This window comes from Propithecus coquereli, unplaced genomic scaffold (assembly GCF_000956105.1).
Source record: "Propithecus coquereli isolate 6110/MARCELLA unplaced genomic scaffold, Pcoq_1.0 Scaffold120, whole genome shotgun sequence".
Lineage (NCBI taxonomy): Eukaryota > Metazoa > Chordata > Mammalia > Primates > Indriidae > Propithecus > Propithecus coquereli.
This window is the reverse complement of record NW_012136081.1, coordinates 2,600,928-2,623,025: the sequence shown is the minus strand read 5'-3', so window position 1 is coordinate 2,623,025 and position 22,098 is coordinate 2,600,928. Positions and strand designations below refer to the sequence as shown.

The 22,098-nt window shown below is 60.9% G+C and overlaps 2 protein-coding genes across 10 annotated transcripts in view; one reads left to right on the top strand and one right to left on the bottom strand.

Annotated features, from left to right (window-relative positions):
• Positions 1 to 8,182, top strand: part of MARK2 (MAP/microtubule affinity-regulating kinase 2) — a 57,615-nt gene extending 49,433 nt beyond the window's left edge. Inside the window, exons 14-19 of one of the 9 annotated variants that reach the window (XM_012665595.1) lie at positions 389 to 486; positions 1,278 to 1,439; positions 2,075 to 2,332; positions 3,359 to 3,385; positions 5,398 to 5,442; positions 6,046 to 8,182. In XM_012665595.1, the coding sequence (XP_012521049.1) occupies positions 389 to 486; positions 1,278 to 1,439; positions 2,075 to 2,332; positions 3,359 to 3,385; positions 5,398 to 5,442; positions 6,046 to 6,406 (951 nt within the window). In that variant the 3' untranslated portion in view covers positions 6,407 to 8,182. The remainder of the gene's footprint in view (positions 1 to 388; positions 487 to 1,277; positions 1,440 to 2,074; positions 2,333 to 3,358; positions 3,386 to 5,397; positions 5,443 to 6,045) is intronic. The other 8 variants (XM_012665598.1, XM_012665596.1, XM_012665599.1 and 5 more) reach the window with 8 other exon arrangements.
• Positions 8,183 to 8,980: 798 nt separating this feature from the next.
• RCOR2 (REST corepressor 2) lies at positions 8,981 to 13,306 on the bottom strand. The gene is made up of 12 exons (XM_012665594.1): positions 13,180 to 13,306; positions 12,411 to 12,467; positions 12,056 to 12,136; positions 11,774 to 11,826; positions 11,524 to 11,685; positions 11,291 to 11,415; positions 11,138 to 11,207; positions 10,835 to 11,050; positions 9,947 to 10,024; positions 9,761 to 9,818; positions 9,391 to 9,620; positions 8,981 to 9,295 (listed from the first exon to the last, which is right to left on the bottom strand). Exons 1-12 carry the CDS (start codon positions 13,304 to 13,306, stop codon positions 8,981 to 8,983), a joined length of 1,572 nt encoding a protein of 523 aa, XP_012521048.1.
• Between the last annotated feature and the right edge of the window lie 8,792 nt (positions 13,307 to 22,098).

The following is a 22,098-nucleotide window of genomic DNA, read 5'->3' as shown; positions in this document are numbered from 1 at the left end:
TCACCACCTCAGCTCCACCTCAGATCGTCAGGCATTAGATTCTCATGAGGAGAGCAATGTAGATCCCTCACATGCACAGTTTACAGTAGGGTTCGTGCTCCTGTGAGAATCTAATGCCACCGCTGATCTGGCAGGAGGTGGAGCTCATGCAGTGATGTGAGCAATGGGGAGCGGCTGTAAACACAGGTGAAGCTTCGCTTGCTTGCCCCACCCCCACTCCCCGCTCACCTCCACAGCCCGGGGGTTGGGGGCTGCATCTTTAACCTACCCCCGTCTGCTTGAGGTGGTAGGCTGGGGGGAAGCGAAGCCTGTTCCATGAACCCAGGGAGAGAACCTGACTGTAGAACGCTTTGGTTTTCTGATCCAGCTCTTGCCCTTTATTCCACAGAACAGCGTCCTCTCCACAAGCACAAATCGAAGCAGGAATTCCCCACTTTTGGAGAGGGCCAGCCTCGGCCAGGCCTCCATCCAGAATGGCAAAGACAGGTGAGCGGCCCGGGATTGCCTGCCACGCTCCCCAGGAGCCGCCTTTCCAGGGTGATGTCTGTCAGCAGCACTGTCTCCTGTCCCCACCAGCGCATTGCTCCCTGCTCCCTGGAGTTCTGTCCTGGCTCTGTCCAGTCCAGCTTGCCACCTCCCTCACCCCTATTCCACACCATCTCCTCCTTCCCATCCTCCTTTACTGCTGCTTGCAGTTTGCCGAGCGAGGGCTCTCCGTGACCATCTCAGCTGCCTGCTTGCTTCTTGACGGCAGCCAGGGCACGGCAGCTGCCCTTCTCCGGGCATCAGTGCCTAAGGCCTTGTTTTAAAGGCCCCAGCTCAGGGCCAAGAGATGCCCATCTGAGGGGTGAACACACTGAGGGTGACTCCAGCTGTGCCCATGAGAGCAGAGCTCCCAGCCTTGACCGTCAGCATCTCTTGGCGTGTTGCGTTCCTGGCTCCACCTATCCAAGCTTCATGAAAGTTTCCTTTTAGCAACACCCTTGTCTTTCTGTAGAAGAAACTTCCTTGTTCTTAGAATTCCTAGAAGACCAGTGTACCCGGAGGCAGTGGCCTCCTGTCAGCTTTCCTTCTGGTTTCCTCTTCCCAGGCTGTGGCCCACCTCACTGCTTCCTCACTCCGCCCTCCACTTCCCAGCCCTGCCTTCCCCTGCCTGACTCGCATCCACCACTGCTGACACTGCTGGCTCTGGCCTCTCCTCTGCCCTTGCTTCCTAACCCGGGCCTCCAGCCCTCGCCCACCCTAACCCAGGCCTCTCCGCTGCTTTTGTCTCCTAGCCTAACCATGCCAGGGTCCCGGGCCTCCACGGCTTCTGCTTCCGCCGCAGTCTCTGCGGCCCGGCCCCGCCAGCACCAGAAATCCATGTCGGCCTCCGTGCACCCCAACAAGGCCTCTGGGCTGCCCCCCACGGACAGTAACTGTGAGGTGCCGCGGCCCAGGCAAGTGTGCTGGGGCAGCTGTGCACCTGCTGCCCTCGGCCTGCCCTCCCCCGCCCCCAGCGATTTCTTCTTTCCACCTGGGGGTCCTGCTCTGTTCTTGTCATCTTAGCCACAAGTAATGGCTCTGTCCCCTGCAGCCAGGAAGTGGAGGGAACAAAAAAGAGCATTAACGCCCCTCTTTCCTCTAGTTCTCCCTCTCAGAACAGGTATGCAGGAAGCTGGTCCTGAGGCTCCAAAGGGAACCCTTTTTGTTCTGAACCTTCGTGGGTTTCCTTAGGGTCCCGGGGATGGTCAGCATCACAGGGACTCAGTCCTTGAGGGTTGGTCCCCGTTGTCCCCTTGAGAGCCCAGTCGCTGGCTCCCAGGAAGCCCGCTCTCTCCAGCCTGTACTGCTCTCCACACACGGGTCCTTCCTTGCCTCCCTCGCTCCCCAAACCATCTCCTTCCACCTCCACGAGACTTTCTCCTTGCCGCTGTCCTCAGTGGTCACATCCTTCCTTCTGTGTCCTCGTGATGGCTGCCTCTGCCCTAGCATTGCCCCTCCCTGTCCCCACCACAAGGTGCTCCTGGTGCCCGGTGGTAATAGCTTTCCTGTGCCTGACACGTTCCCCTCACCCCCACTTCTTTTCCCACAGCACAGCCCCCCAGCGTGTCCCTGTCGCCTCCCCCTCCGCCCACAACATCAGCAGCAGTGGTGGAGCCCCAGAACGAACTAATTTCCCCCGGGGTGTGTCCAGTCGAAGCACCTTCCATGCTGGGCAGCTCCGACAGGTGCGGGACCAGCAGAATTTGCCCTACGGTGTGACCCCAGCCTCTCCCTCTGGCCACAGCCAGGGCCGGCGGGGGGCCTCTGGGAGCATCTTCAGCAAGTTCACCTCCAAGTTTGTACGCAGGTGAGCCAGGGAACTTAGCGTGGCAGAGAGGCTCAGGCCAGGCCTTCCTACTTGCCTGGGGGCGGGAGGGATAAGGACACCCAGAACCGGGGCTGGGTCCTGGGGATGGAATAGGCCTCAGGAATCCTTAGAAATTGGGTCTTTGTCAGCACCTATGTGCCCAGGCCCACCCCACCCCCTGTAGGCCTCCTCACTCCTCACAGGCACCCCTCAGTCTCTGGCCCCAAGCAGATGGCCGATCCCGCCTCCTCCCTAGGAGAGTGTGAACTCAGATGCTAAAATAAAAGCCCCCCTCTTCTCTCCTGGGTTCCCATGGAAACTTATATTTGGTGACGCAGCTGCAAAGTCATGAGGTGTGAGCCAGGCTAGGCCGGCGAGGAAAATTTTTTCCTGGTCTCTGTCTTGCCCCTCTGACCGCCTGTCCCCGAGCCAGTTGGCTCCGTCTGGATGCAGCCACTCCCCTCGCTGCAGCCACGTCCTTCCACTGGGGGCTGCCCAGGATGAAGCCCGTACGTGAAATAGCTGGTGAGGGCCCACGGCAGCCTGCTCCCTTGCCACCGATGCTCTGATGCCTTCCTGTGTTAGACCCAGGGTGGGGATCTCTTCATGGGGTTCTCACACCCCCGCAGAGGAACAGCTTGAGGTGCATCCAGCCATCTGGCCTCTTGGGATGCTCCCTGTCCCCATCCCACCCATTCCCCGCCCCCCCTTGGAGCAGCAGCTCATGAAGCAGCAGGGGCTTCGAGAATGCAGGCTCACCTGCCCCCTGCACTTCACCCCACTCCGCTGGAGGAGCAAAAGGCCACGGCCCTGTGCAAGCCTCCAAGCGCAGGTGTGAGGGCTGCAGAGAGGGTGGGAGCAGGTCTGGAAGTCTGGGACTCTAGTCTCGCTGAGCGGCTCTTCCAAAAATGGGGTGACCCCCTGAACCTGTAAAGCCCACTCCCCACCTGCTTATCCACATACCGTCTTGTTGGGTTTTTTTTTTATTTCCTTTTTTATTTTGTCTTTTTTTGTTTGTTTTTTTAGAAATCTGTCTTTCAGGTTTGCCAGAAGGTAGGCGTTGAGCCCGCTGTGTGTGTGTGTGCGTGTCTGTGTCCTGTGTCCTGCCTCCATCTCTAACTCTCCTTTCCTGGCTCTTGCTCCGTCCTCCATCTGCTAACCAAGTCTGCGTGGCCCTCCTTTCTCTGCCATCTTAAAGGGATGACCCCTGCTTCTGAGTGGCTCCGGCACGAGGCCTACCCCCCTGCCCCCCACACACAGGCAGGGCTCGGGAACACATGGCCCACTCAGGGCAAAGGCTTCGAAAATGAGGGGCCTTCCTTGAGCCCACAATATGCCTGTCCTCCAGCAAGGGGAGACCTTCTCGGGGAATTCTCCCTTTAAGATTGTCTCCTCTTACCCACCCCAGGTTTTGGTCCCAAGCATTGGGTTTCTTTTCTTGCCCTTTCCCCTGCCATGTGCATGCGCTATGAAGAGGCTCCACTGGGCTTAAAAGTGCATCTGGGATGGTATCTCATTTGGGGTCTCCTTCCTGGGCTTCCTGAATTTCAGGGCTGTGTGACCTCTTCCCCGTGGCCTATGGGATAGGAGGGCTTTGGAGCTGCTACAGGGACGCCAGAGTCCCAAGGTGTCAGTCTGACTCCTCCGGGCCCAAGGAGCCTTTGCCTCACGAACGGGCACAGCACCCCCTCCTGGCAGCTCCTGCAGAACCAGGCCCGCTGCCATCCCCAGCCAGCACCCCTGCGCCAGCACGTCTGGGTGAATCAAGCCTCCTCTCCTCTGGGCTGTTTTCTGCAGATATGCCCTGTTCTAGGGCAGGGGCCGATCTTCCCAAGCCCTGGCGAAACACCGGGAGGTCTGCACCCTCACTCAGGCATCTCCCTTCCTGGGCCACATCCTGGCCCCTTCACACCTGGCCTCATCCTCATCCTCTCTGCAGGCTTGGGTGGGCCAGATACTGAGCCGAAGAACAAGATCCAGGTTGGGAGCGCTAGTGCCCCAGGGCTGTCAGCCCAGGCCCCGCGCTGATGGAGGAACTGTCCAGACAGGGTCTGCAGGCTTTCCCCATGCCCTCCTCCTCCCACCTCCTCTTCACTGCATGGCTGGCTGCGGCCTCAGGAGGCCCCAGTGGGGGCCTGGAGAGAGCGCAGGGAGGGCGCCCTCCTCGCACAGCCGGGCTCCCTGCTCGCAGTGTGCTTGTTTGCACCCATGTGTCTGTTGTGTCTTTGTGTTCCTTTCCATGTGCTGCTGCTGCTCCCTCACTCCTCTCACATCCCCCTCCCCTGCAGTCCCCAATTTCCCGGCTCCAGGCACCCATCTTCCAGCCAGGAGCTGGAGAAGCCGCTCAGCAGGGCCAGACCTCTTCCCCACCCACTCTCCCAAGGTGTCTGCCCCACCCCACCCTCCATCCTCCCTCCTGTAGGAGCAGATGGCCTGGCAAGCCGGCAGGTAGGGGCGTTACAAAAGGTCGGAGGAGGAGGCAGCCTTTTCCACTCATCAGCAGAACCCGTCCCCAGGTGCCCACCATGCAGATCTAGGCCTTGGCACTTTGAGTCCCCTGGGAGAGGCCTCTACATACCCCCATCCCCTTCTCCCACAGAGATCCAAGCATTGCAGCCCCTTCCCTCCAACAGGACTACAGTCCTGAGAGCCTGGTGCATTGGTACAGAAGACCTACTGACAGCCCCCAGCCCCCAGAACAGAGCGAGAGCCCTGGCTGCGGGCTGCGGGGAAGCTGCCTCGTGCGGGCCGTGTGCTCGGTACCAGTGCGTGCACAGCATCCCCTGCCTGCCGAGGCCTCTGCTCCGTCTGCCCAGCACAGATCTGGGAGTGTGGGGAGGGTCAGGCCTCATGTGCTGGGCTCCCTGTTGGGAAGGGCGATCCAGCTGCCAGCGTGAGGTGCTGCAGAGCCATGTTGGCCTGCCAGGTGATGGGCACGTGACCTTGGGCTTGGGTCCTGCCCACCCACTGGTGGCATCTCCCCAGACCCACTCTCACCTCGGTCTGTGGCGGTGGAAGGAGCGAGAGATCCCAGCACTAAACTCTCCCTCGCTCTGTTTTTTGAGGAACCTGAATGAACCTGAAAGCAAAGACCGAGTGGAGACGCTCAGGTGAGAGGGCTGGAGTCAGCACTGGCCCTGCCCGGGCCACCGGGCTTGCCACAAGCCTCCTGCTCCTCTCTTCCTTCTGCCACTTGGCTCTCTTCCTCTGGTGGTTCTGCCCTGTCCCCACCCTCTGGGGCCTTCCCTTCCCAAACCCAACTGCAGTAGTTCTGGGCCCTTCTCAGATCTGGTATATTCTGGAAGCCGAAGCCCTGGGTTGGGCGGTTGGAGCTACAGGCTCCTATCCCTTGACTACCTGACCTTTCAGCTGCTGCTTTCTGGAGAGACAGTCTGTGCCCGGTGCTGTTGAGTGCATCATTTCTTCCCTGACCCTCCCCTCTTCAAAGAAAAGGACCTGTAGCAGCATGAGCTGTCACCCCCACCCCAGAGCTGGCTGCTCTGCCCTTCTCCATCCTGACAGACAGCGGGTCGGAGGACTGCCGCCCCCTCGCCTCCCTCTGCCCACCCCAGGCCAGGGTCTCGCCAACCTTGTTGCTCCCGTGCTCTTCCCGCTCTCCTCTCTGGTCTCAGGGGCTGTCTGCCAGGGTGGCTCTCCCGGGGGTGGGGTGCCTCAGCCCCTTGCCTGACGCGCGCGCGCTGCCCTCTCCACAGACCTCATGTGGTGGGCGGCGGAGGAAACGACAAAGAAAAGGAAGAGTTTCGGGAGGCCAAGCCACGCTCACTCCGCTTCACGTGGAGCATGAAGACCACGAGCTCCATGGAGCCCAACGAGATGATGCGGGAGATCCGCAAGGTGCTGGACGCGAACAGCTGCCAGAGCGAGCTACACGAGAAGTACATGCTGCTGTGCATGCACGGCACGCCGGGCCACGAGGACTTCGTGCAGTGGGAGATGGAGGTGTGCAAACTGCCGAGGCTGTCTCTCAACGGGGTTCGGTTTAAGCGGATATCGGGCACCTCCATGGCCTTCAAAAACATTGCCTCCAAAATAGCCAACGAGCTGAAGCTTTAACAGGCTGCCAGGAGTGGGGGCGGCAGAGGCGGGCCAGCTGGACTTGGCTGCTGGGGCCGGCGCTCCGTCCCACCTGGGCGAGACTGCAGGATGGATTGGTGTGTCTCCCCTGCTGGCACTTCTCCCCTCCCTGGCCCTTCTGTTTTTTCTTCCATGTTTGTGGGGGGTGGGAGATGGTCCTCCCCCCACATTCACCCCTGCCCAGAAATTCCCCCTTCCCCTCTCTCCCCCACAGGAGGCAAAGGAAGGGGAGGGTGGATGGGGGGGCGGGGCTCCCCCTCGGTACTGCGGTTGCACAGAGTATTTCGCCTAAACCAAGAAATTTTTTATTACCAAAAAGAAAAAAGAAAAAAAAAATCCCAGCGGCCACCTTTCCTCCCTGCCCCATTGGGACAGTCGAGACTGGATCTGTGGGGTTTCCCGGGAGGGTGGCTCAGGGCTGGAACACTCTCAGGCAAGAGTGGTGGAGTTCCCTGTCAGGCCCTCCGCCAGGCCCACTTTGGGCTTCTCCCCTCTCCTCCCCTCCTTCCCCTCCAAGTGAACCACCAGAGGTGGCCTTCCCCTGACCTCAGGCCCCTGGCTGGAGGCCTGGGCATGGGGCGTGGGGTGCGGGGTGGGGGGTGGGGTGCTGCGCAGCCCTGAGTGGGTGGGGCTGGTGGCTGCTCTGGGGCTGCTGAGGCGGCGAGGGCTGGCAGAGGCTCTGGCCTCCCTCCATGCTGTGCCCTCTGCCCCCTCCTTCCCCAGAGCTGGGCATTTCCTTCCACAAGCTGCTGTGGGGACATTGTTCCCCTCCTCAGAAGTCTGTGCCATCTTCTCCTGCCCCTCCTGGGTAGGAGGGGATGACCCCAGGGCTGGGAGGGGGGAGGGGACTGCAGGGCGGATTGGCTCCTCAGCCCCCAGGGGGCCGCTTGGGCTGCTGGTCTCCAGAGCAGGGGCGCTGGGCATTCTCCGTTATGGGAGAGCCTTTGTCTGAAAGCACAGCCCCCCTCGCTGCTCCTCTCCCCCACGGCTTCCCCTTCATTGGCATTAATCTGGGCACCCGCTCGCTCCATAGCAGTGACTTCCCTCACCGCTCATCTCTCAGCCTTGCCTTTTCTTCCTGACACTGTCGCCCCTCCTCTCAGGAGACGCTGCCCAGGGCCTTGGGGCCGCCTGGCAGAAGGGCCGGGAGCGTCTGCCCCCATGGGGTGGGGACAGACAGGCCGAGTGACTCCCAGCTTGCTAACCTCTCGGCCAGCATGGGAGTGGGTGGTTGTGGGCGCTTGGCTGGTGGCGGCCACTGCATCCCTTAATTTATTTCTCTGCTACTTCTGTTCTTGAGTAACTGGGGGAGGGAGTCCTACACAGAGGCTGCCTACCTTCACCTGAGTTGTACATTTTTTTGTGATGGGTTTTATTTTTTATTTTATTATTTTATTTTTTTTTTGATTTATAACGACTCCACCCTTATTCATCACCCCCGCTCCCAGGCCAGGGTCAGCGACTAGGCGAGCCCTTGGGTCCCAGGAAGGGGCCTCGCCAACCTCAGCCCTCCTGCCCCACACTCCTATGCGGCTCAGACCAAGGGCTCCCCTCCTCCCTTCCCCCCTCCTGCCCTAGGGAACAGCCCGGGTGCTCTGAGGGGGCCGGGAGGGCATGGCTTGGCTCCCGAAGGGGGCGGGGGCTGGGGGCACCCAGGCAAGGTGGCCCCTCCCCGCCTAGCCCCCTCCTCCCCCGCCCTGCACTTAGTTTCTCCTCTGGATCAAACACGTAATAAAGAGAATGTTTGGAATCTGAGCTGCCTGCTCCTGTTTCTTCTCCCAGCCAGGCAGGACCCAGTCCCCTGTGGGCAAGATGTGGCCCGGCCCACCTGCCTTGCAGGAGAGTTGATTCCTGTCTGGGGCCTGAGGGAGAGGCCAGCGCTGGGTGGGCCCAGTTCCCTACCAGCCTCCAGGCACAGACTGGAAGCAAAGCCCAGGGCCCTTACACCAAAAGGGAAAGAGGACTCCGTAAGCTTGGAAGGTTTTATTTTTTATTTTTTAAAAATGTTGAAAAATAAATCCATGTCTGCTGCATAAGTTCCCAACCCCGCTTTCTCCAAGCCTTTAGGAGGTGGGCATGGTGGGTCCCCTCAGAGCTCCTCAGCATTTCCCACCGGCCCCTGAAAACAGAGCTTCCCTTCCAGCCTCTGGGGCTGTGAGGCCCACCTGCCCCCCTCCTGCCCCCCTCCCTACTTCACCCCAGACTTATTGCTAAAAGAAGGGAAAGAGGAATGAGAACAGCCAACACACCAAACTGTCCTCTCCCCCACCCCCACACTAAGGTCACTACCCCCTACACACAGGGCACGGTCCACGGGGGCTGGGCCAAGCCCCCGCAGACCAGGAGGCAGCCATTCCAGTCCCAGCCAGGAAGCAGAAAGTACCCTAAGGCCAGCCCAGAAGGCCCCTGAGCCACAGGTCCAGGCTGTGCCAGTCGGCAGCTCTGGACCTGGCAAGAACCCTTAGTCCCATCTGTCCTCAGAGACACCAGTGATGCCTGGGGATGTCCAGCAAAGGGGTTCTGGAGCCTCTGGTGGGTGGGGGATCTCAGGGCTCAGAGTGAGGGTGCTGGAGGCTCCAGAGGGGCTCCAATCAGGATGGGTGGGGGCTGAGGGCCAGGACGGGCACTGTGGCGGGAGGCAGCCAGAGCAGGGCGGATGAGAGGCGGTGGGGGCTGGTTGGGGGCCAGCCGGGGCTGGAGGAAGCGGCCCTGCTGTAGTGGGGGTGGCTGGCGAAGCAGAGTGGGAGCTGTGGGTAGAGGTGGCCTCAGCAGCGGGGGTGGCTGGGATAGCGAGGTGGGAGGTGGAGGGGGCGGTGGTGCAGGGGGCACTGATCGGGGCACAGATGTTGAGACAGATGTAATCTGGACCTGAGGGGGAGAGAAGCGGTAAGAGACCAGGCTCTTCACCACCCTCAGCCCAGTCTAAGGACCAAGGGGGCGCCTCTCTTCTCCTCCCTTCTCACCTCATCGTCTTCCTCTAGGGCTGGGGCTGGCAAGGGAGCCCCTCTCCTAGCCTCCTCCATGGGGACGGGGGCTCCAGGGGCCCCATCCTGCTCGGCCTCCCATTCCTGCAGCACCTCCTCCAGATTGAAGCGGCGACGGTAGCTCACAAAGAAGGTCTTCACCTGGGTCAGAGTCTTGTTCCCAATCACCTCTGCAATAGCCCCAAAGTCTTTGCCATACCTACGGATGGCTGCAAGGGCCAAAAGGGCAGCAGAGTGTGAATACCCCTTAGAACTAGTTATTTCCCTAATCCTTCCTCTCTGCCCCCAGCTGCTTGGAGGGTGGGGAGATCCATTCCTGGGGTCCTCTTCTCCCCATGGCCTAACCCACCTTGGACAGCCAAAAGCTGCTCATCTGTGGTCCAGCGGGAGTTGAACTTGGTATTGGCCTGGAAAGCAAGGAATGCATCCCTTAGGCTCACAAATTTGAAATTGGAAGCCTAGCCCGCAAGCAGAACCCTTTCTGCTCTGCCTCCAGAGAGAACTCTTTTTTGTACCCATGCTTGAAGAGCCTCACCTCAGGGGGGCGGAGTGGGTCGATGCCGCCCTCCAGGGCTTGGCGCAGGCTGCTGTTGGTCTGCTTCATGCTCTGCACCTGAGAGGGCCAGGAAATGGCGGCACATCAGACTCTCCCTCGCAGGACCCTATTTCTGCACAGACACCAGCCCCACTGCCCTGGTAAAGCTCTCTGCCACCCACCATCTGGCTCATCCCCCCCGCTCACAACTACTCAGTCGGAGATGCTGGGGTTGTCTCTTTTTTGCAGACCAGTTTTGTTTGTTTTTTGTAGAGACAGGGTCTCGCTAAACTCCAGGCCTCAATTGATCCTCCCGCCTCAGCCTCCCAGAGTGCTGGGATTTCAGGCATGAGCCACTGTGCCTGGCCCAGACCAGTTTTTTAAGAAGGCCCAGAAAAGGCCGGGCGCGGTGGCTCACGCCTGTAATCCTAGCAGTCTGGGAGGCCGAGGTGGGAGGATCGCTTGAGGTCAAGAGTTCGAGATCAGCCTGAGCAACAGCGAGACCCCATCTCTACTAAAAATAGAAAGAAATTAGCCGGACAACTAAAAACAGAAATAAAAAATTAGCTGGGCATGGTGGCGTGTGCCTGTAGTCCCAACTACTCAGGAGGCTGAGGCAGGAGGATCCCTTCAACCCAGGAGTTTGAGGTTGCTGTGAGCTAGGCTGATGCCACAGCACTCTAGCCCGGGCAACAGGGCGAGACTGTCTCCAAAAAGAAAAAAAAAGGCCCAGAAAAGAATGCCACATTACCCAGAGTCCTGAGGATGGGGCAGAGACAGGAGGCCTGGCACCTGCACCCTCTCCCTTACACCTCAGCTGTCCCCAAAGTTTAGTTCCCAGGTGCCGACTGCCCCCTTTGCATGGCCCTTTCGTTTCTCAGCCCCCACCTGGCGCTTGAGGGAGATGAGCTGGGAATCCAGACCTCGGAGTGTGAGGTTGGCCAGGTCCGGGCTTCCTGACACTGCAGTTAGGCCCTCAGGGCTCAGGTACATGCCCTTGGGTGGGCGCCGTCGGGTTCGCAAGGGGTGGTGGCGGTACTGAGACACCTGGACTTCCTTCTTCCCAGGGCCTGGGCGTGCATTCAGGGGCCGAGAGGGCAGAGGCTGCCAGGGGAAGAGGAGGGCATGGGTGGTGCAGAGCCGGAGGAGAGGCAGCAGGCAGGCGGGGCCACACCAGCTCTGGGAGCTTACCTCCCGCTTGGGGTCGCCTGCATCGGGCTCTCCCTCACTCACAGCTCCTCGTCCTTCCTCCAGCTCATCACTGCTGACACAGGGGCCAGGGAGGGAATGAGGCAGGGGCCAGGACTCCGCCTGCCCCCACCTGGTGCCTGCCCATGCCCCCACCTGTCTTCTTTGTCCTTGCGGCCCCCCAGCCGCCGTGCCTGTCTGTCCATCACGCTAGTTCGGCTGCGGGTCTTCTTCCAAGAGTAGTAATATTTCACCAGGCTGGGAATCAGTTTGTCGGGCAGCTGGAGGAGGCAAGGTCAGAGGTTGGGGCCCACCCAAGACCCTGGGCCCCAGGTAAGCTCCTCAGGAAGGAGGAGCTGAGGAGCCTTGGGCAGGTAGAAGGGCTTTACCATCTGCTGGATCCGCTGGAAGCACTTGCCATGGAAGCCAAAGGCCTGTTCAAACAGCACCTTGTCCTCCACTGTCCACTCATCAGGGAATGGGGTAAAGTTGGCCAGGTCAGCCAGTGACTTCTCCACATCGTGCTTATGCCACAGGAGCATGCCCAGCGCCTGGCTCGAGATGAGGGGCAACTCAGGCTCAGCTGCCCCCAGCACTGTCCTGTCCCCTCTCCCAAATCCCCGCGGGGTCAAGGCTCACCTGCTCGATGTTGTAGCCATGCTTCTCCTTGGCCATCGCAATGTACTTGTCAACTGCAGGGGTGGGAGGGGCGGGGTCTTGGAGGGGTGACAGCTCCTAACCCAGACCTGTCCAGAAGGGGTACCCCCAGGGGCTAGGCCCCGAACCCCAGCCCCAGGGCAGGGCTGAACCTGCACACCTCAGCCTCCAGCCTACCTCTGGAAGAGCTGGCCTGGGGGTGGGATGAACCCAAGATCCCACCTCCCACAGATGAACATGAACCCAGGGTCCCGCCCCACTCACGCTTGGCATCTGACACACAGTGATTGGGTGACCACACTAGCATCCCCTTCAGCTCCTTGTTGCTGTAGCGTGCGGGGCTCTCTGAAAGGCCAAGGAGCAGAGGTGAGACACTCAGATCAGCCTGCTGGCGCAAGCTAGCCAGGGCCAGAGGGCAGCGGAGTGAGGACTGGGAGGTGAGGCCCAGAAGGGAAGGAGGGGCAGAGAACCAGACAGGAAGGCAGAGCAGGAAAACTAACCATGCCATGGGGCCACCCACCCCCGCCTGCCTTCCAGTGGGACGCAGCCAAGGGCCCCCCAGGTGGGGCTGAAGGCCAAGCCACGGGCCTCCCCCGTCACAGCCTGTCCTGCCACTCACCAGGCTTGCACTCCGGAATTACGGCCTGGTAATTGGTTCCAACGCGGATCATGCTGTCTGTGGAGCCAGGGGAAGGCAGTGAGCACTCCAGGGAGGGAGGGAGAGAGGATGCGGGGGAGGTGGCTGGCATGGAGTTCTCCTTCCTGACCACCCAAGGCCCCCATCTTCCAGGAGGCTCACTTTTCCCTGAGCTTCCCCCTCACCCTTCAGTTACCCTCAGCCACAGAGGAACTGGAAGAGACCCTGCCTAGTCATGGCCACTGGGGGTGGAGGGTAGCCACAAGGGACAGTTTCAGAGCCCAAGCCAAACAGAGCGCTTTGTTCTGGCTGGGGACTGGAGGGTTGGAGGGCAGCCCCTAGACCTGGACCACAGCCCTGCGGGGCACCCAAAGCTCCTCCTCACAAGAGCCTCACAGTTGGGTGTGGAGGTGTCTCCCCAGCCCCTGCCCCAGCCAGACCTCAACCCCTGCAAGGTGGCAAGGTATGCGGGACCCAATCTCTGCAAGGGAGGGATGTCTGGGTCCCTGAGGGACTGAGGGCAGGGCGGGGACGGGCAGGACCGCATCCGCGGCACCTAGGGGCCCAGCCTCCAGATTCCCGGTGCCGGCACCCAGGGCTTGGGGTAGAAGCAAGGAAGAGGCTCCAATCCAGGAGAGGCAGGAAGCATCAGTATAACAGGCCCGTGGTCTGCAACTCTTCCCCCTCCCGCCGCACCCCGCGCCCCTCAACCCGGGCCAGCGCGCCTTTAACCCTAGGCCGCCGGGCTCACCGTGCGAGTGCTCCTCCTCGCTGCTGTCATCCTCCGAGTGGGGCTGTCCACCGTTGGGCACCGTCTTGGCCCGGCTGCGGGACAGGATCCCGGAGCCCGCGCTCGGCTTCTCCATCACGGAGGGCATTACCCCGCCCAGCTGCCCCGGGGGGCGCGGGAGCCTTCGGAGAGCGACGGTGGTTGCCGCGCTCGCCTCGAGTGCCGCGCCCGGCCCGGCCTGGAGAGGTCGCCACTGAGGTTACGAGAGGCAGGAGGTCAGCGTGGCTGGGGTCCGGCGGGGCGGGAGCCAGCGCGCAGCCCCAGCGCTCTCCGCGACCCCCACGGGCGAGGGCGTCAGAAAAGTTTGTGCAGAAGTGGGGTACGCGGGGGATGAGCGCAAGGTCCGGTGCGGCTGAGGCACGCTCGTTCTGCACGCCCCTCGGGGCTGGGGCTCCCCGGGAGAAGTCGGTGCGCCCTGCCCTCGGGGCGCCCCGGAACCCCGCCGCCCGCCTGCCCACGCCGTTCAGCGGGCGGGCGCTGCAGCACAATTTGCGCTCCCCGCGGGCTCCGCGCCTCTCGGCTGCGCCAGGGATGCCCCAGTCTCCAGGTGGGGACCCCTGTCCCAGACAGACCCCTGCCCGCGACGGCAGCCGGCGGGGCCCCGGCGGCGGCGGCGGCGGCGGGACGGCGCGCACAGCGCGCGGCGCGGGACAGAGTTGCCGGGAGGCGGGCGGAGCGCAGCCGCGGGTGCCGCCTCGCACCCTCCCCGAAGCGCTCGCTCTCCCCGCTGCGCTCCGGCTGCCGCTCGCTCGCCCGCTCTCCGCCGCCGCTCGCTCCTCGCGCACACAATGAAGCTGCTGGCAGGGAAGTAGTGCCGGCTGCGGCCTCAGCACCCCTCCCCCAGCCGATGCCTCCGCCAGCTGAACATCTGGCCCTGGGGTGGGAGGGAGGGCCGGGGGGCGGGGCCTGGGGGCTGGGGCTAGACCTCCAGGGGGTGGGATCAGGACCCGGGTGGGGAGCGCGTCCCTCTGAGGGGCCCCCCTCGTGTCCCTGGGCTCCCAGACTTGCCCCTGGGGGAACCCTACTGCCCCTCAGGAGTAGCCGGGGGTCAGCCCCACCCACGCGCACAGCAGTCCCACACACTAGTGGGCTCGGGTTACTGCCGCCTGCCCCGGGGGCCCTGAGGCCGCCCGGGTGGAGCCCAGCTTTTCCTTCCATCTCCCTTCCTGCCAAGGAACTCCCCGCCCCCCCTTCCGCAGGGGGTACCCCCCTTCATGCGCCCTTGGGGGCCAGAACGGATGGGAGGCCGGACAGGCGAGGAGTGAATTCCTCCAAGGGCTACCCGGCCAAGAGCCTGGCTTCTGGTGGATCTGTGGGTCTCCAGGGGTCACCTCAACTCCCTTTAACTGCTGCAGTCTGCACCCCAAAACGGTGGCAGCAAAGGCTGAGGGATGGGTAGTGGGAGTATAGGGGAAGGTCTGGACTGCAGGGGAGGGAGGAGCTGGGTCTCCTCCCCACAGGGTTCACTGTCACCCCCGCTGGAAGCTGCATCACCCTCCCCCAGGACAAGCACGGGCAGAGTGACAGACAGGGAAGCGGGTAGAGCGGCACAGACGGAGATGGGGGAGGGGGTGGGCAGAGACTTTCAAAGCCAGACCCAGCCACCCTGCCAGGCACACAAAGAGCCAGCGCACACACCGGCGGCGGCTCCGAGCCTGCGAGCTACGCCGGTGCCCGTCCCCGCCGCCCGGGGCACGTGCTGCGGCGCACACGAGCTAGAGCCCCCGCCCGTCGCCCCTCCCACCCGGAGCCCCAGACTCCTGGACACACCTCCACCCGGGCACACCCCGCTGTGCCCAGACCGAGCCGAGCCTGCACTTGCGCCCTCCTCTCCCTTCCCTTCCACGGCCACTCTGTAATCAGATTTCTAAATTTAGAAGCAGCCCAGGGCCCAGCCAGGGATCCCCGCCCCCACTCTCTGCCTGCGGCCGCGCGGCCAGGGTCCTGCGGTCGGGCCACGACCCGGCTGGGGCCGCCTGTTCCTGGGGGCTCCTGCGGGTGGCCGCGCAAAGCCAGGCCTGACCCCACCCGGCTGCTGCGCTGTCGGGCTGCTTGGGGCCACCCAGCCAGCAGCCACGTTGCCCTCCACACCTCTGGCCAGGGCTACGGGGCCTTTTTCCTCCTCTTAAATCATGAATTGGGCACCAAGCCCCAGGGTGGGGAGGTCTGGACAAAGGAGAAGAATGAATGGACCAAAGACTGGTCTGAGCTAAGGAACTCTGCTCCAAGGTGAAAGGAGCCTTCCCAGGCTGACCTGTTCTGAGTGGCAGAGTGCCATCCCAGCCCCCAGCACCTCCGCGCTTTGGGGAGGCTCTCACTTCTGCCCCCTCCTGCCTGGCAGGCAACCGTTGCTGCACACCACCGTCTCCAACCTGGTGGCTTCCGTCTTGCCTGGTGTCCCCCATTAGGCAGGACCTCAGTTGGGTGCCCCATGGGCGTGCGTGCGCCCCCCCCTTCCCACACTGGGGTCCACGGCCCAGCCTCCTGACCCTCAGCCCCAGGCTTCACGACCAGGCTGATTTCTTGCTTCCCTCCTCCAGGGCTGCCCCAGGTACCCCCAGTCTCTCTAACAAGGATCCCCAGCCACTGGCCTCCCTCCTGCCCCAGCACCAAGCCCCCCAAGTAAAAACCTAATTCATTTCTCTCTAGAGCCAGGCACTCAGGGCCAAAGGAAGTCTGCCCTGGAGGTGGGGGCAGGGAAGAGAGGTTTATTCCTTACGGGGAGGTCCCTAGGCCCTGGCTTGGTAAGGCTTCTGCCTCGGAGGCAGATGACATGGGGGGTATCCTAGGAGTTTGGGGGTGAGTGTGGGGGCCACAGTGTCCTGAGAGGAGGTGCATTCCTAGTGAGCAACCCCCTCCTCAAGGGGCAAGGGTGCAGGGCTGGGGAGGGGGAGGGGCAAGGCCCCGCCCCTCCCACCTGCTGCAGCCGCCCCCTCCCCAGCTGGCCCCCTCTTTTGTGCGAAGCCACACAAAGGACAAGGGGCCCCGGCCGGCCTGGCCATCTGCTCCCAGCAGCCTGAAGGCTCTTAAAGAGACAGCACCCCCTCCCTGCTGCCCTGGGGCTGCAGGGCAGGGCTGCACCACAGGACCTGGCTCAGCAGTACCCAAAATCCCACCCACCTTTCCTGGGCTCCCCAAGCCTCCAGGTCAGGAATCAACCTCCCCCAGGCCTGAGATGCAGAAGTGCCACGTGGCCAGGAACACAGGGTGTGGGAGGAAGAGAGGAGAGACAGCCCAGGGACCAGCCCCTCGTTGCCTCCAGCCTGAGGCAGCCCAAGGGGCTGTGGAAGCGCACAGCACTCAGGGCGGCCCCAGAACTGGGGTCCCTCACCTCCCTGAGGCCACGTCAGAGCTTGGTGACAGCTGCGGAGCTCCGGGAATGCCCTCCCCGCCATTTGCGAGGAGGAGCGCCTAGTCATCCTTCCACAGGGAGGACGACAGCGCGTTCTCAGAGGGCTGCAGGCCGCTTGCAGCAAGCCATGATCGGGGCACAATCGCTTCCTGCCTTTTTCCAGATGAGGAAACTGAGGCTTTCTCGGCCCCTACACAGGCCTCTGCCTGAAGCCGGCCTCGCTCGCCAAGGCCAGAAACGTCTCCTCATCACTGACGTCCCCAGGGAAGCCCACTCTGGCCAAGCCAAATCCCACTTGGTACCTTTGCCACGCAGCTTAGGGACACAAGTTTACATGATTTGTGTGGCTATTTTCCTTGCCTGTCTCCCTGCTGGGCTGTGAGCCCCATAAGGGTAGGGATTGTGTTCACTGCTGTGTTCTCAGGGCCCCACATATACTAGGCACTCAGTATGTGTTGAATGAATAAATGTCGAGAGCCCAGAGAGCCTTCTCCTCCCCAGGCTCCTCTGTGCTCCCCTGCTGGGCATCTGGCCTCCTCCCTCCTCAAGGTGAAGCGGAGGGGACAAAGTTTGAACAGGGATGCTGGGAAAGAAAAGAAGGGTGACCTTGGGTAAGCTACTGGCCTCCCCTCTCGGCTCCCTCCTCCCAAAGGCGGGGGCAGCTCCAGCCAATCCAAGCCCGCCAGCCCTGCCAGACAGACTGGGACTGTCCCAAGCTCTGGCTCTGCAAGGCCGGCCGCTATGGTGTGGTGCCTGGGACCCTGGCCAGGCCCTCAGTGGCCACGGCCAAGGGGCTAAACTTGGGGAGGGAGGCAGGCAGGAGGGCGGGCCCTGGGGTGGGGGAGGGCTGGTGGCAGGATCTGAGCAGAAACCTGGCTGAGCAACTGGGGGCTCTTCGGGGAGGTGCTTTCGTGGACTGGGAGCCTAGGGGGAGGTGGGCTACAGAGTGCCAGGAGCATGGCAGCTCCCTCTTGAGCCCCCACCCTCTCCGTCCTGCCCAGACAGGAACTTGGTCCCTCCTCCCCACATGCCCAGCCCCATCCCCCAGGGTTGTGAGGAGGCTGAGAGAAGGGGACAGAGGTGGCAATGCAAGCACCCAAGCACCACCTCACATGGAGGTCCTGTGAGGAGGGCTATTGGGAGCAAGGCAGGCACATCTGGGAGTGGCGTGGGGGCAGGACAGCAGGACCAGGGGGAGGTCAGTAAGGAGACCCCAGGCTTCCTGGACCCACGCCGAGGAAATCTGACTCCCTGAGCAGAGCAGGAACCTGAGAGGAAGGGTCAACAAGACCTCAGTTGAGAAAGACGGGAATGCGACTGGCGGGGGCTCCCCGACTCCAGGAGCGGGCAGCTTCCAGACCAGGAGCGGCTGGGCTTCTCCGGAAGCTGGGAAGGGGCCTCCCCTTGCCCTCACCTGGGCAACAGCTGCGCCCTCTGGCGGTGACAGCACGGACCAAGGGGGCCCCACCTCAGTCTGGCACAAACATCCTCCTGGGAGGCTGAGCCTGGCACCCTGAGGAGCCCAGGCTCCTGGGGGGAGTGCCTGGATCACAGTCCCCCTGAGCCATTGAAGTCACTGAGCCTTGGATCCATCCCCAAGTCCTGCCCCACCGCCACCCACAACCTCCCGGAGCAGTCAGGGGAGCAGAGCCCCTGAGAGAAGTGGCAGGATCTCAGACTGGGGTAAGGCTGGCTCTGCTTGTTGCGTGCTGTGTGGCCTTCGGTGAGCCTCAGTCCCACTGTCTCTAAAAAGGAGTGGCAATCCTGACCTCATCAACCGTGAGGAGGATCAAGCACATCTTGGATGGAATGCAGTAAGAACAGCAATCAACTCTGGTTTCCTTCTAAAGCAGGGGTCCCCTACCGAGCACCCCCAGAAGGGCCCTCTCAGCCCATGGTTCCCTGCTCTATGAGGCAGCTCATGCCCATGTACCAGCTCAAGGCCATGCCCACCTTGGGCTCCTGGGTCTGACCTCTGGAGCAAGAAGCTTCTCCTCCGTGACATCAGACACTTGACATCCTGTTATAATTGGAATGTGTCCCCCGAAGTTCATGTGTTGGAAACTTAATGCCCGATGCAATAGTGTTGAGAGGCGGGACTTTTAAGAGGTGATTAGGTCATGAGCCTCTGCCCTCAGGAATACACTAATGCCATTATCTCAAGAGTGGGTTCCAGATAAACGATGAATTTGGCCCCCTTCCCATCTCTCTCTCTTTCCCAAGTGTGCTTTCTCTTGCCCTTTTGCCTTCTGGCTACAAGGACATGGAAAGAAGGCCCTCACCCCATGCCAGCACCGTGCTCTTGGACTTTCCAGCCTCTAGAACTGTGAGCCAAATAAGCTTCTATTGTGTATAAGCTACCCAGTCTCAGGCATTCTGTTACAGCAACACAAAATGGATTAGACTTGTCGAAGGCTCCAGATTCTTGCCTTCAGTCTGACCCATCTAATCCACTGTGCGCACATAGCTGGATACATGGTTTTTTCTCTGAGACAGGGTCATGCTCAGTTGCTGCGCAGGCTAGAGTGCAGTGGCATCATCATAGCTCACCGCAACCTCAAACTCCTGGGCTCAAGCTGTCCTCATGCCACAATGCTCAGCTAATTTTTTTTTAGAGATGGGATCTTGCTATGTTGCCCAGGCTGGTCTCAAACTCCTGGCCTCAAGCGATCCTCCCACCTCAGCCTCCCAAAGTGCTGGGATCACAGGCATGAGCCACCACACCCAGCCTGGATACAAATTCTTAAATACTGCTTTGATCATGTCCCCTTCCTGCTCAATAACCTTCCATGGTTCCCTATTGCCAAGTACTCAAGGGCCTTCTGGCCTGTGTCTGATCCAGCCAAACAGGTCTGCTCGCCCTCCCCTGAGCCCCACCTAGTGCCCCAGAATGCCCCACCCACCCTACAAAGCCTGGCCTGGCCCACCCATGTGCACGCTCCACACCCAGCCCCTCCCTCAGGGCCACTGGGCTCTGCAGGTGAGCTCTGCTCTGCCAGGGCACATCCAGGGCTCCCTACCCTCACTGCTCTCCTGCCACCCCCACAGTCTTCCTCCACACCCATCCCACACACGGCTCTTAGCACATGACCTTGCCTCCCACCTGCAGAAAGAATCAGGCCATCTGGGAGGAACACCCTCTGTGGCTGGCCCCTGCTCCTTCTCTGTCCCTGTAGTGTAGCTGTCCCTTCCCCCTTCGAGGCCAACCTCACTCCCAGGCTCCACATTCCCCCCGACCCCCCAGTGCCTTGATTTTCATCTTCCTCTCCTTCCTCACGGTTGTGTCTTTTCCTCATCACACAAATCTGCTAAGTCCGTCCATCCCAAAACACGGGCCCCCATCCCACCCCAAATACACCCCATCCTCCCTCTGCCCCATGTTCACCTTAGTTACCCCTTTTAGCTAAAGCTCCTGCTGCCTTTTATTTTAACTGTGCTTCTTAAAGGAGTTGTTCACACTCCTCTAGGCTCGTCCTCACCTCCCACTCCTTCCCAATCCCCTGCCTCCGTCACGCCACAGAAACTGTTCCTCCAAGGGCACCAGTGACTTTGTCATCTCTGAACACAAAGGACCTCTGGCAGGTATGGTCTCACTCCACCTGTGGGCAGGCTGGACAGAGAGAGCCACCTCCTGCCCTGGAGGTAGCTGCCCCTGCTCCCCCTCCTGGTTGGCCTTCAAACCCTTCATGTTGGTCCTTCGGGCTCTGATCAGTCCCTCATCTCCCCAAGCTCTGATATCAAAACCTGGACTGTGGACACTCCACCTCCACCCCTAGCCCAGACCCTGGCCCCCGGCTCTGGACCCCCATATCCAACCAGCTGCCTTCGGGACTCAGCTTCGCTCGCTGGCTCAAGCTTGTCCAAGCTGATCTCAGAACCTTTACACCACGGTCTGCCTGTTTCCCTTCCCAGCAGAACCCGAAGACGGAACTGGAGTTGCCCTCCACTCCTCCCTCTCCTTTACTCTCAGACCCATCAGTATCCAATTTCTGTGACTATCCCTCCCCGGGCCTCATCCCATTACTGAAAGAGTCTCCCAACTGGCCTCCCTGCCTCCTCTTTTGCCCTCTTCTAATCCGTTCTTTTCTTTCTCTCTCTCTCTCTTTTTTTTGAGGCAGGGTAGAGTGCCCAGGCAGAGTGCAGTGGTGTCATCAGAGCTCACAGCAACCTCACACTCCTGGGCTCAAGCGATTCTCCCACCTCAGCCTCCCGAGTAGCTGGGACCACAGGCGTGAGCCCCCTTGCCCAGTCCCTAATCTGATCTTCACTCAACAGCCAGGGTGATCTTTCTAAAACCCGATCTGATCAAGTCAATCCTCTGCTTCTCCTTATCCTTGGATTAGGTTCGAACTCCTTAGCACGACTTACCTCCTTCAAAATCTGGTCCCCTGACAACCCTTTCCCCTTCCCCTTTTTTGTTTGGGGATCCATGTGGTGCTGTGGGTTGATCCCGCCCCAATGCCAGCCTTTCCCAAGGCCCTGGATACCATGACTGTTCAGAAGTGGACTAGAGACCTAAGCTGGTCCAATCAGCGTGTGACAAATATGGGACCAATTCCAGGAAGCCTAGCCGGGGCCAGCTGGCCATCGTCTTTGCTCTTCAGGCAACGCCAGCACCGCGGAGGGCACCACCGGGAGATGGAGGAAACCTGGTTTCTCAGCGACTCCACTGAGCCACTGGACCAACCTCACCTTAAGCCGCTGTACCCGGGAACTTTTTATTCACGTGAGTCAATACATTTCCTTATTGTTTGAGCCTGGCTGGTTTCCATTTTCTGTCACTTGCAACTACAGCCTCAGAAACAGTACTTCTCTCAACACCACCGACTTTAAGGCATGCTTTAGCCGCACTCAGCAACCCGCGATCCCCAGGACTCTGGGTCCGCTCTCGTCTCCAAGTCTTTACACGCGCAGTACCTGGACCGCAGCTCCCTTCCGTGCCGGCTCGTTCTTATTTACCTTTCAAAATGAAGCTCAGAAATCACCTTGTCCAGGACATCTGCCCCTTCCCCCTCTCAACACTGGTCACAGACTAATGGAACCACCTATATCTTTACCTGGCTGTCCCCTCGGGGAGGCTGGGAGCCCAGACAGGGTGGGACATCTGTCTTACCCCAGCTCCCTGCACAGTTCCACAGCAGCTGGCCCATAGGAGATGCTCACCAAATGCCTGCTGAGAGAATGAGTCTCAGATCTCCCAAGCACCACCTCCCCAGGAAAGCCCTTCCTAACTGCCGCTCCCCTCTTTAACCGCCCCCAGCCCCTCTCCAGACACTTACACTGCTAGGTCCGAGATCACTTCTGCCAAACCTACCCTTAATTTTACCAACGTATCAGGAGCTCCTTGAAGACAAAGACTTATGATCATAATAGAAAAAAGAGTCAACTTCGAGTGCCTATTAGTTGTTCACAGCTACATTCCCAGACCCTAATCAGCACGAGTATATAGTAGGTGCTCAATTACTATTGTTGAATAAATCAGTGGGTGAATAAACAAATGAACTGAATGCTTATAAATACCAACCACA